Source organism: Hyaena hyaena, unplaced genomic scaffold (genome assembly GCF_003009895.1).
Source record: "Hyaena hyaena isolate Hyena2069 unplaced genomic scaffold, ASM300989v1 scaffold_191, whole genome shotgun sequence".
Taxonomy (NCBI): Eukaryota; Metazoa; Chordata; class Mammalia; order Carnivora; family Hyaenidae; genus Hyaena; species Hyaena hyaena.
The window spans coordinates 2,607,899-2,620,434 of NW_024080824.1; the positions used below are offsets into that span (position 1 = coordinate 2,607,899).

Consider the following 12,536-nt stretch of genomic DNA (forward strand, 5'->3'; position numbering starts at 1 on the left):
TCTGACTTATTTCATGTAGCATAATACTTTCTAGGCCCATCCATGTTGTCAAAGATGGTAAGGTCTCTCTTTTTTTTTTAATGGCTGAGAAATGTTCCATTGAATATATACACCATATCATCTTTATCCATACATCTATTGATGAACACAGGTTTTTTTTCCATATCTTGGCTATTGTAAATAATGCTGCAACAAATATTGGGGTGCCTATATCTTTATGTCTTCATATCTTTATTAGTGTTTTCATTTTCTTTAGGTAAAATCCTCAGTGTGGATTATTGGATCATATGGTATTTCTTTTTACTTCCTCCTTTTTTAAAAAATGTATTTATTTATTTATTTGAGAGAGAACAAGTGGAGGATGGGAAGAGGGGGGGACAGAGGATCCAAAGCAGGCTCTGTGCTGACAGAAGCAAGACCAAGCCTGATGTGGGGCTTGAATTCATGAACTACAAGATCATGACCTGACCTGAAGTCAGATGCTCAACCACCTGAGCCACCCAGGTGCCCCTCATATAGTATTTCTATTTTTATTTATTTATTTATTTATTTATTTATTTGAGGAGCCTGCATACTGTTTTCCACAGCACTTGAACAAATTTATTTTCCTACCGTGCACAAATGCTCCTTTTGCTCTACATCCTTACCAACACTTGTTATTTCTTCTCTTTTTGATACTAATTATCAATGTAAGAAACATTCTTAATGTTTAAAATACACTTCATATATATAGGGGCACCTGGGTGGCTCAGTTGGTTGAATGTCCGACTTTGGCTCAGGTCATGATCTCACAGCTTGTGGGTTTGAGCCCCGTGTCGCGCTCTGTGCTGACAGTTCAGAGCCTGGAGCCTGCTTCAGATTTTGTGTCTCCCTCTCTCTCAGACCCTCCCCTGATCACGCTGCCTTGATCTCTCTCTCATTCTCTCTCAGAAATAAAAAAAATTAAAATAGACTATATATATATATATAGTGTGTGTGTGTTATGTTATTTGTGTGTGTGTTATGTTATTTGCTTTACCTGGCTGTATTTTCCTCTCTAAAAATTATGTATGTACTGAGCGCCTGACTTTTGGTTTTAATGGAAAGACCCTTTAATAGATGAGATCAACCTAACTCTGATACATAATTGCCAGCCCTGGAAAAATCAAATCAACTCAGAAATGTTCCATGTTTCTTCTTGGACTCTTTTTTAATGCGATGGTATGTCCATAATTATCACAACAGACTCCTAGAAACATTCTTTTAATTTTGGTTCTCTCTTAAGAATGTAGTCAATTAAGTGGACCCATGTAGTTCAACTCATGTTATTTAAGGGCCAACTTTATTTAGTGTTATTTAATATATACTTCAACTCATGAAAAATGTCTACAGTAGCAGAAAATATATAACAGTAATGCACTGATTTTTCTGGAGGTTTGTCATAATGTTATTATGCTATTTCAATGGTGTTATTTTGCTTTACAGGGGTAAATAAGTCTATAAAAATGTTTCAATAAGATGAATCTTGTTGAATTACCTAAATTACCTTGATATTTTGCTGTATTATCATTTGTATAATTGAATTCACAATTTTATGATTTGGAGATTAGAATTTACATTTCTATCAATAATAGAATAAAATTAAGGAAAATGTATGTACCCTCAATATCTTGGCAGTCGTATTTTAATGTTGACTCTCCTTCCCTTTTTTTTTTTATTAAAGTTTTTCATCTTTATTTATTTTTGAGAGAGAGAGACAGAGTATGAGTTGGGGAAGAGTGGGTAGAGAGAAAGAGACACACACAGAATCTGAAGCAGGCTCCAGGCTTGAACTCATGAACCATGAGATCATGACCTGAGCTGAAGGTAGACACTTAACCAACTGAGCCACCCAGGCATCCCCACTTTTTTCCTTAAAATGTTATCTTCCTGTGGCTTTAATTACACCACATTTTCTCGATTTTCTTCCTATCTTTGCCTGTTCCAACAAATTTATGTAGGCTTATTCTTCTACATCTGAAAACTACCTTAGTATTTCTCAAAACCTAGTCAGAATGACTAAATATCTCCTTGGATAAAATAAAACTCTAGTTGCGATAAACAGATATTTAACTTTGAGGGCTAAATATCTTTCATCAGTCCCTTCTTTAAGCATAACTTTTTGCTTTAAGGACAGCACTGGACTTCAAGTTATCTTACAATAATGGCATGCTTTTATATGCAAATGAAAACAAATGCTTATGAAGATTAGCATACAAGTGCTTATGTGTGGTCATTATATAGTAAATTCTTATAATGTCTTTGTAAAAAATTATAGTTGTGAGTAATCTTTGCATTAGCATTCTTGTATTCCTCTCTCAAAGGTGAAAAAGCAAGTCTCACAAATTTAACTAAATGGAGCAAGCCCACAAGCCTAAAATCAGCATCAACATTAGACTAATTCTAATGCTTATTTATCATTAACTTGTGTTTAGCAAATTAAGTTTATTAGCATAATAACTCATTAAGAACTTTATCTGTAATCCTATAAAGCAATTTTTATAATGTCTTTGCTTTTCTTTGTCCTTTATTTTAACATAATTGCTTATCTGGGTTCAGATCAGGCAGGACCTCAGAAATACAGAGGCAGAATATTGGGTTTGTGGGTTATTAATATAGGAATACAAGATAAATTATCAAGGCTTTAATAAGAGGAATGAGAATTGATCATTCCCCCTTTCCTGTTGAAAATATTGATGTTAATTTTTTTTTCAAATAAGATTCATGTGTAATTGGTTTAATAAATAAACCAAACTCAGTAAGGTTTTAATGGCTATAAAAATAGGTTTATTATTTTTCCTACCACTGCCTTCAAAATCTTTTATTTTTTTTTCTCTTCCCCATTTCTTGGAAACAACTTATTCAGATCCTTTAGCTCTCTAAATTCTTTAATGTATTTCAGAAATAATTCCAGTTCTGGCAATGATGAGATAGTTTGTACTGGATTTACCCAACAAAGAATAATGATAAATTCTGTATCAAATTTAAAAACACACTAGTTGAAAGGACTGGAGATCCACCAAAAGCAAGAAGAAACTGAAGGGTAGGTATCTGACTCCTGAAAAATGTAACTACATTAGGTGAGAACCACTTTCATATGGCTTATTCATTGAAGGAAGACCCACCTCAGTTTAGGTGATAAGGGGTAACTAGAGCACAAAGAGAAAGTCAGAGTCTTATTAGCATCATATGTCAGAAGATGGAATTTGAGGCAGCCAGTATGGCCAGAAATTAAAAGGGAAATCAAGAAAGGAAGGAGCCATGGAAGAATGGGACAAAAATAATGTGAATAAGCCTCTCTCAAGTCTTTGGTGGACTCTTAAACTGCACATGTATGAGAATGACATTTTAAAAAATCTGCAGAAAGCAACAACCAGAAAATGAAAAGGAATAAAATATATAGTTACTGCCTATGACAAGGAAGACAGAGATTAAATTTCAAGTCCCTCCAGGTCACAAGCATCTGATGACAGCCACAGGCTTTGCATAGAAATTCCAGAAGACTATGCTTAGGAATAGAAGGATTGTTAAAACCAATGAATTTTCCTTAAAAACTAATATAAAAATGCCTGACTTAACAACATGTAAAACCGAACCTCCACAAGTTCAGGGGAAACCAAATAATAACTGCCTAATAAAACAAAAATTAGTCTTCTTCAGAGCATGCCATCTCAGAGGCATATCTCAAGTCTTAATAATGTTATCAACCAAATGGTCAGTATCCAATCATATATGAAAAAACAGAAAAGTGAAGACCTAGAAAAATGAAATTAATAGCAAGAGTGGTCAACACTGATCTATATAGAGATGGCAAAAATGCTGAAATTGTAGCAGACAAGGACTTTAAGGCAGCTATTATGAATACAATGAGGGACTTACAAGATGACCAGAATGATAAAAAGATGTGGAATCCCAAAAGAGAAATGGAAATTATTTTTTAAAAACTGAAATTCTGGATCTAAAAAATAAGCTATCGAAAATAAACTTACTACATGGATTTAGCAGAAAATTAGAGATTGTAGAAGAATCAGTCACCTTGAAAGTAGATCAAAATAAATTATCTAATGTAAAAGTCAGAGAGTAAAAACATTTTAAGAAATTAAATAAGATCTCAGTGACATAGAGACAATATTAAGAGGTCTAATTCGAATATTCTCTGAGCCTTAAAGAGAGAGGAGAAAGGGGAAAGGGTAGAAAAAATAATTATAGAAATAACTGCCAACATATATTAGATTTTGTGAAACATATCCTGGAGCTTAGTAAATCCCTAGGAGAATACATACAAAGAAAAACACATCTAGGCATATCATAGTTTAACATCAAAACATCAAAAATGAAAAAAAAATGTAAAAAAGGCCACACCACACTAAAAAAAGGAACAGAAGTTCAAATGATGTCTAACTTCTTATCAGAAACAATATATGGCAAAATATTATAGAAAGACATCTTTAAAATGATGAATATTAAGAAAGATTATTAACTTAGCATTTTATATATACAAGACTATCATTTAAAACTGAGGGCAACAAAGATATTTTAAGATAAAAAAAAGTCGAGAGCTACTTGTTGGGCTGAACTTCAAGACATTCCAAAGGAAGTCTTCTGAAGTACATGATTTCAGACAGAAGGTCAGATAAGCAGAAAAAGAGAACCTGAGAAATAAATAGTGGATAAGTAGTTAAATATCAGAAACCCTTTTTTTCTCTTTATATCTATAAAAGACAACTTATTGTTTAAATAAAAAAAAACAATTACATTTTACTGTGGAGTTCTGAAATTATAATTATTTTGAACACAAGAGCATAAAGGATAGGGTGGTATAAATGAAATTATATTGCTACAAGTTTATACATTCTTAAAAAATCTGAATGATATTAAAAGAGATAGAATGTGGTAAGTTAACAATGCATATTGTAATCTCTGTACTAACCACACAAACAGAAATACAAAGAGATACAGCACAAAGTCAAAAGAGGAAATAAAGTCAAATACAAAAAAAAAAAAATTCAATAAACCCAAAGACACACACACACACACACAACAGAGAGAAAAATGAGACATATATAAATCAAATAGTGTTATAAACCTGAACCTAACTACTCAAAAATTCATCAGGAAGACATAATAATTATAAACATGCATATGCCTAATAACAGAGATTCAAGAAATTGAAGCAAAAACTGACAGAAATAGAGGTAAGCAAATAGAGAAGTTTAAGTACCTCTTTGAAAAATGAAAGAACAAGGAGAAATAGAACACTAAGAATACAAATGTTTGGAGTTCAAGTTTGGCAAAAGTGAAGCCTTGTTCTAGATAACTTTCTATTACAAGAAATACTTCAAAAATTAGCTTTATTTTGTCATCAGTTTTCTTTACACAAAGATCATAATACTGGCTGAAACTTCTGCTGACTTTTGCATTCAACATCACCACTGAAGGCTTTGCCTTGCATTTGTTTTAAATGAAATTAGCTTCGAGGCATAGGAGCACGTGTACCCCAATGTTCATAGCAGCACTCTCCACAATAGCTAAAACATGGAAAGAGCCTAAGTGTCCATCAACAGAAGAATGGATCAAGAAGATGAGGTTTATCTATACAATGGAATAATACATGGCAATGAGAAAAAATGAAATCTGGCCATGTGTAGCAACATGGATGGACCTTGAGGGTGTTATGCTGAGCGAAGTAAGTCAGGCAGAGAAGGACAAATATCATATGTGTGCACGTATAGGAGGACTAGGAGGAACTTAACAGAGGACCAATCGGGAGAAGAAGGGGGGAAATGGTGGGGGAAAGGGAGAGAGGCAAACCATGAGAGACTCTTGAATGCTGACAAAAACTGAGGACTGATGGATGTGGGGGGGAGGGGGGGATGGGCATGGAGGAGGGCACTTGTGGGGATGAGCACTGGGTGTTGTGTGGAAACTAATTTGACAATAAACTATTTGTAAAAAAAAAAAATAAAATAAATGAAATTAGCTTCTACAAGTTACAGTTCAATCTTCAGATAGGCGATAGATAGATAGGTGATAGATAAATAGGTATATAGATAAATGCTTACCTTAAAGACCAGTTCTCCTACCAAGCCATTCCACGTCCCGTCTTCTTGTGGGCTTCCATACTTGTGATCCGGTGCAACATAAATTTCATAGTTAAAACCCAGGTAATTAGATAAGGCATCCAAAACATCAATGGAAAAGCCCTGATATTTCTTCGGCTTGCCCAAGACGTTTTCAGAGACCATTACGAAAGGTTCTTCCTAAATGGAAACAAGAGAAATCCTTGATGTTAATCTACAGTTCTCTCCCTAAAAGCAAAAATTAATTCTTCAAAGAGTTTTACTTAGAAACAGCTTAAAAATTGCCTTTGAACTTTGAGAGAATTAACTTAGCAATATAACTTCTGTGTTATTAATGTATCACACTATGAACAATGTTAATCGCTGAGTTTCTTTTCATCTCTCATTTAATTACTACCATATCAAAATGAGATGAAAGTAACTCTAAAACTTCCGGGGCCATGAATTCATTTTTTTGCCATCTTAGGACCAATCTAAGGTTCAAATAACTATAAGTTTATTGTATCCCTAAGCATTTGTTATCTATATATGTAAAAAATATGTAAAATAATATTTTAACAGATATAATCTGCATAAACTCTCTGAAAAGAACAAAAAGTTCTAAGAACATATAATTTAACTAAAATTTATAACATAACATTTACTGAGAGTTATCTGAAAAGTAATTTTGAAATATAAACACATTTCATTGCAAAAATAGCTTCTCTCCTATTGCTATGAGAAATTCACCTAAGATTTTGGTAAATTGTGTAATTTAGTAAATTTAGCAAATTGGTTTCTGCTTCTACCTCTTTTATCATTTTGAATTTGTGTCCTCTTACAGTTAATAAGTAAGCTCCTTTCACTCTTTAGAACACCTGGTGTTAAAAGAACTCAGTTGTTTTGAAACATGCTGGTAGACCATAGAAAATTAGGTAACTTATTCCTTAATATCCTAAACTCATTCAGAAATTTTATAGAACAGTAATATTTACAGATAACCATCCATATATCTATATCTATCTATATACATAGATACACACATAGATATCCATAGATATACATACCTATCTATATAAATATTACATAGATAGATACAGATACAGATATATATCTAGCCCTCCTGGCAGGTTAAAATCTTTCTATCCTGGATCTCAGCCAGAAAACCCAAAGATTTTATCCTTGGATCATTTTTCCTTTAGGACTCCCGGATGAGACTTCATTGAGATGTAAAATAATACTTTACTTTGGCTTTTAGTCAAAGACACTAAGTAAGTGTTTATAGAGTTGCTGCATTTTTATAGGAATATTGTCCACCATAACATTCAGTTTTCCCCAAAAAAAGTATACCAAGAGATATATTTTTGGATTGTTTAGAGCCAAGAGAGCTTTATTTTGCCCCAGTAATGCCCTCTTCTGAATAATTAAAGTAAGGTATCTAATTCTTTTGGTGTCCCCTTTCACTTTGGACACCCAGAAAATCCATTCAAAGTGTGATGCTCATCTACAACTGTGTTGATATTGTCATTATGTAATGTTTCTTAAATCTTGGTTTTCTAAACTACTGATGTTTTTTTCTTTTTAAAAAAATTTGATCTTGGTCAATTGTTTATATATTACCTTAAACTAAAATAAATCAGTAAATAATAAATCCAGGAAATAAAGGAGGGGGGTGCTATTTGTTCCCCAGGAGCTGTTTCTTTTCTCACTAATTAAGTACATGTATATGTATGTATACATATACATCTATTTACATATTTGTATTTTTAGCACCTGAGACTGAAGACAATTCACAGTCTCTTTTTAGGCAAGGTGAGACCATGTGATTACTTCTGGCCAATGCAATGTAAGCAGGTACTTTGTCCATTGTTATTCCTGGCTGGAATGAACACATAATGGCTGGGGCTCTAGTAACTGTTCACATCACACGTAGTAGAGAAACAAGGCAGAAGAAGTCTATGTTTGCATGTGAAATGCAATACTTGACTCTTAACAATCTAGGACTTTAGATTGTGAGAAAAAAGAAATTCCGATCTTTTTTTTAATTCATAAGCTCCTGATTGTTTTTCCATCAGAGAAGTACTTGATGCTAATGAACACTGACAGATTGATAGATTAGTAGAAGAGAGGTTTTGAGAATGAATAACAGGGGCTCCTGGGTGGCTCAGTCGGTTAAGCGTCTGACTTCAGCTCAGGTCACGATCTCACGGTTCATGGGTTTGAGTCCTATGTGGGGTTCTGCGGTAACAGCCAGCTCAGAGCCTGGAGCCTGCTTCAGATCCTTCTTTCTTTCTCTGACCTTCCCCTGTTCACCCTGTCTCTCTCTCTCTCTCTCTCTCTCAGAAATAAATAAAAAACATTTAAAAATTTAAAAAAAAGGGAATGAATAATAATTTCTAATAATATTGATTTGTTTAATCTAAATGATACCAAATGAGAAAAAGGTAAGCAATCAATCCTTTAATATTATATGTAAAATACAGAACGTCTTGATGATTCATTTAAAAATGCATAATAATCTTTCAGATAACTGGTAGAATTTGCTACTGTCCATTAAGTTGTATGGACAAAATAGAAACCTAGCCAATGACTATGTATGTAGTGTACAAATACTCAGAAGTAGGCCATGAGGTCATTAGGATCAGTATGAATTAAATAAATGAAAAAAAAAAGATTATATTCAGAAGCATGCAGATAAGCTTATGAAATTCTAGAATTCTAGAACTAGAATCAATCTGTATGACAAATGCCTATCCATTGAAGAACCAAAGGAAAGACGGTTCATAAAATATTTTACTTGACTGATTCCTCTATCAATAATTTTGAACCATATGTATTCTCTATTTACCCATGGACTTCACAATCCAATAAATCTCTAAAGTATAAAAGTAATTTAGTCACCAGAAAGCTGAATATCACTCTCCAAGGTAACAAATAAAAATATTAGTTAAATGCATTGCAAAACTAAATGATCCATGTGGCACAAATATTATTCTGATGTATGCTTTGAATGAAATATTGCTGTTTTTTAAATTTTTATTCCTCTCTCTTTAGAGCAAATGTTTAAAAATGCTAAATTATATTTCCTTAATATGCTAATTTTTCCTCTTAAAATTATTTTTAATTTCAATATTGTAAGTGAATCCTGAGGCAGATAGATCTTTTCAGAGGTTTGTTGCCAAAATCTGGTACTAGCAAAATCAGCTAGAATTGATTAAAGGTATAGAGTAAAAATGGTTTTACTAAGGGCTCTTTTAAAGAGGGTTGATGAATTATTAATGAACATGCTTTTTAAATTTTATGAGTGAAATAAACCTTTATTACATCCTATCACTTCTCTTCTAGATAGATGTTTTTAAGCTTTGTTTTTAAGCTCTTTTCCAGATTCAGATCATTATTTGTAAATCCTACCTCAGACCAGTTGTGCTTTATGAGGACAATCAGCCAATAAAGTGGACAAGTAAACATAGCAATATAAATTATATTGAAAGTCTAGGACCTATAATACAAACAATATTCTGACCTTATCTATGGCAATACTGATCTTGGTTGAATCACTTTTATCTATGCACCTATTTCCAATATTTATTCATTCACAGATTTATCTATTTAACACGAATAGAGGGGCTACAACATCAAGGTACTATGCTCAATATAGTGAGTATAGTACTCACTATACTCAATATTGTAAAAGGTCATGAGCACCACTTTCATAATAATCATAACTTAATACTGGGAAAAGCCACATACTCAAAAAATACAAAGCAAAACAAAATCAAAACACACCATAATTAGTACACACAAAACACCAGAGAAACACAAGGGAAACTAAAAAAAAAAAAAAAAAAAAAAATCACCCAATCACCATTTTGGTTACCATATATGTACTATTTTAACAGATAAGAAAAGCTAGGAAAAATGTCTCAAGATCACACAATAAGTTACAGAACAGAAATTCATCATAAATCAATTTACTTCAACTTTTTCTCTTTTGACTTCAAAATTGTCAACTTATGGATTAAAATGTAGGTCTCCATAATTTGTCTAACATTTTAATACAATTTAAACTGGTGTGAGACTGGGAGAAATTCCAGATGTTTGACAGAGAAACAAAACAAAACAAAAAACAAATCAAAACACAACATAATACTCCCTAGAGGAAGTATCATCATTTTTGGTCTTACATTATTCCTTCAAGTAATTGCTTGAATACAATATTCAAAACAGAAGTCAAACATATCATGTAAAATGAAATTCTATTTCACAAATAGAACTGGCAGAAATAATATACAACAGAAACAGATCTTTGAGAACTCAGATACTGAAATTTTCAGATGCATATTCTAAAAATTATGTTACTGTATTTAAGGAAATATAGGACAAATTGACAGGAAATTGGAAACCATATGAAGTGTCATTACACAATTTGAAAACAACTAAACAGAAATTTAAGAATTGGTAAAGGGGCGCCTGGGTGGCTCAGTCGGTTAAGTGTCCAACTTCGGCTCAGGTCATGATCTCGTGGTTTGTGGCTTTGAGTCCCGTGTTGGGCTCTGTGCTAACAGCTACCTCAGAGCCTGGAGCCTGTTTCAGATTCTGTATCTCCCTCTCTCTCTGACCCTCCCCTGTTCGTGCTGTCTCTCTCTCTCTCTGTCTCTCTCTCTCTCAGAAAAAAAAGAAAGAAAGAAAGAAAGAAAGAAAGAAAGAAAGAAAGAAAGAAAGAAAGAAAGAAAGAAAGAAAGAAAGAATTGGTAAAGATAATATCCAAAGTTAAGAAGTTAATGACTGAGTTAATTAGCAGATAAGAAACAGATGAAGAGGGAATTAATGACCTGTAGCAGTTTAGAATTAATACCCATGGTGCAGAGGAATAAACAACTAGAAAATCCCAAAGCAAGAGGACAGAGATGAGAAGCAGAAAGCTGGGTAGTCTGATGATCCCAAATTGCTAAGTATATGAAGAAACAAGCTATCATTCACTATTGCTGGATGTTTAAATTGGTTCAACATTTTATTTAAAAAAATTTTAAATTTATTTATTTATTTCGTGAGAGAGAAAGACAGCACAAGCAGGAGAAGGGCAGAGGGGGCAAGGGAAGGAATCCCAAGCAGGCTCTGCACTGTGTGCACAGAGCCCATTGAAGGGCTTGAACTCACAAACTGCACAATCATGACGTGAGTGAAACCAAGAGTCAGACTCTTAGCTGACTGAGCCACACAGGTGCCCTGGTTCAACACTTTAGAAAAAATCTCGACATACTTAGTAGAGAATAGAGATATTTATAGGCAGATTAGTGTTGCCTGTTTTTGAATGTTACATAAATATTTATCTACCATGAAGACATGTATAGCAATGTTCTAACAATTTCGATCCTTGGGTCTGAGCACTTAGAGAATGCTTGGAACCAAAATATATACCCAAGAATGCTTGTAGCAACATTGTTTGTAAAGCCTAAATCTGGAAACAATAAAATCCAAATGTTCATCAATATGGAAAAGATAAATATATTGTGGTATATGGATGCAATGTAATACTAAACAGCTTAAAATTTAAGAAATCAATAACATGAATGGACTTTTAAAAGAATAATGTTGGGTGAAAAAAACAATACCTGAAGAAAACAGTCTGATTCCATGTATATAACACCCATAAAAAGGTAAAGTTAACTATGTATCCAAGGATTCACACCCAGATGGAGATACTCTAAAGAAAATGGAGGAGGAGATTAGCTCTGGGACGTTAGGGACGATATCAGAAAGATACAAATGGAAAGATGGCTCTTGTCATAATGAGAACATTCTATGTTCTGGACAGTGGTTTCTGGTTGTTACTTTATTATTAATTAAGTAATGATTTGAACCTTTTTTCCTGTATGGGTGTTACATCGTATATAAACAAAAATAAAAGTATGATAAGTGAGACCAGATAATGGAGAGCATTGAAACCATACTAAGGTTTCTGCCTTTTATTTGGCAGGGAACTGGAGCTTTGTGGAACGGAAATAGCATACTTATAAAGTAATTTTGAGAACAGAGTATAGAATGAATTGTGGCAGAGGCAAGGTCTAGGGGTCCTTTGCAACAATGCAGATGAATGACAGGAGATTATAGCCTGTGCCTATTTAACATATATTTCCAAAGTATATACAGGTGGCCTTGAGTTTTCTATTATACAGATGAAGAGTGCAGGGTAGGAGGGGGAAGAAATTATAAAAAGCCTGCCTTTAAAATTCATTTTCCAGCAATTAGTTTCAAAGAGTATTAATAGACCTGAGTTTAAGCTGGTGGAAACCTGTCTGTCTATTAAATGAAAACAAATTGCAGATTTCGATTTGCTGATCATTTGGATGACAGATTCTCTAAGCGCAATCCTCAGCAACTGGAATAAACAAAGCTTTCACAGAATGCCTGTAGTTTATCAATCTAACTGCATTAGCATGAGGAGCCATAGACCTGCTT

At 33.3% G+C, this 12,536-nt stretch overlaps 1 protein-coding gene across 1 annotated transcript in view; it reads right to left on the reverse strand.

Annotated features, from left to right (window-relative positions):
- Nucleotides 1-12,536, reverse strand: part of GRID2 (glutamate ionotropic receptor delta type subunit 2) — a 364,262-nt gene that overhangs the window by 320,794 nt on the left and 30,932 nt on the right. The window contains exon 3 of the mRNA XM_039241280.1: nucleotides 6,081-6,278. Coding sequence (XP_039097211.1) covers nucleotides 6,081-6,278 — 198 coding nt within the window. The remainder of the gene's footprint in view (nucleotides 1-6,080; nucleotides 6,279-12,536) is intronic.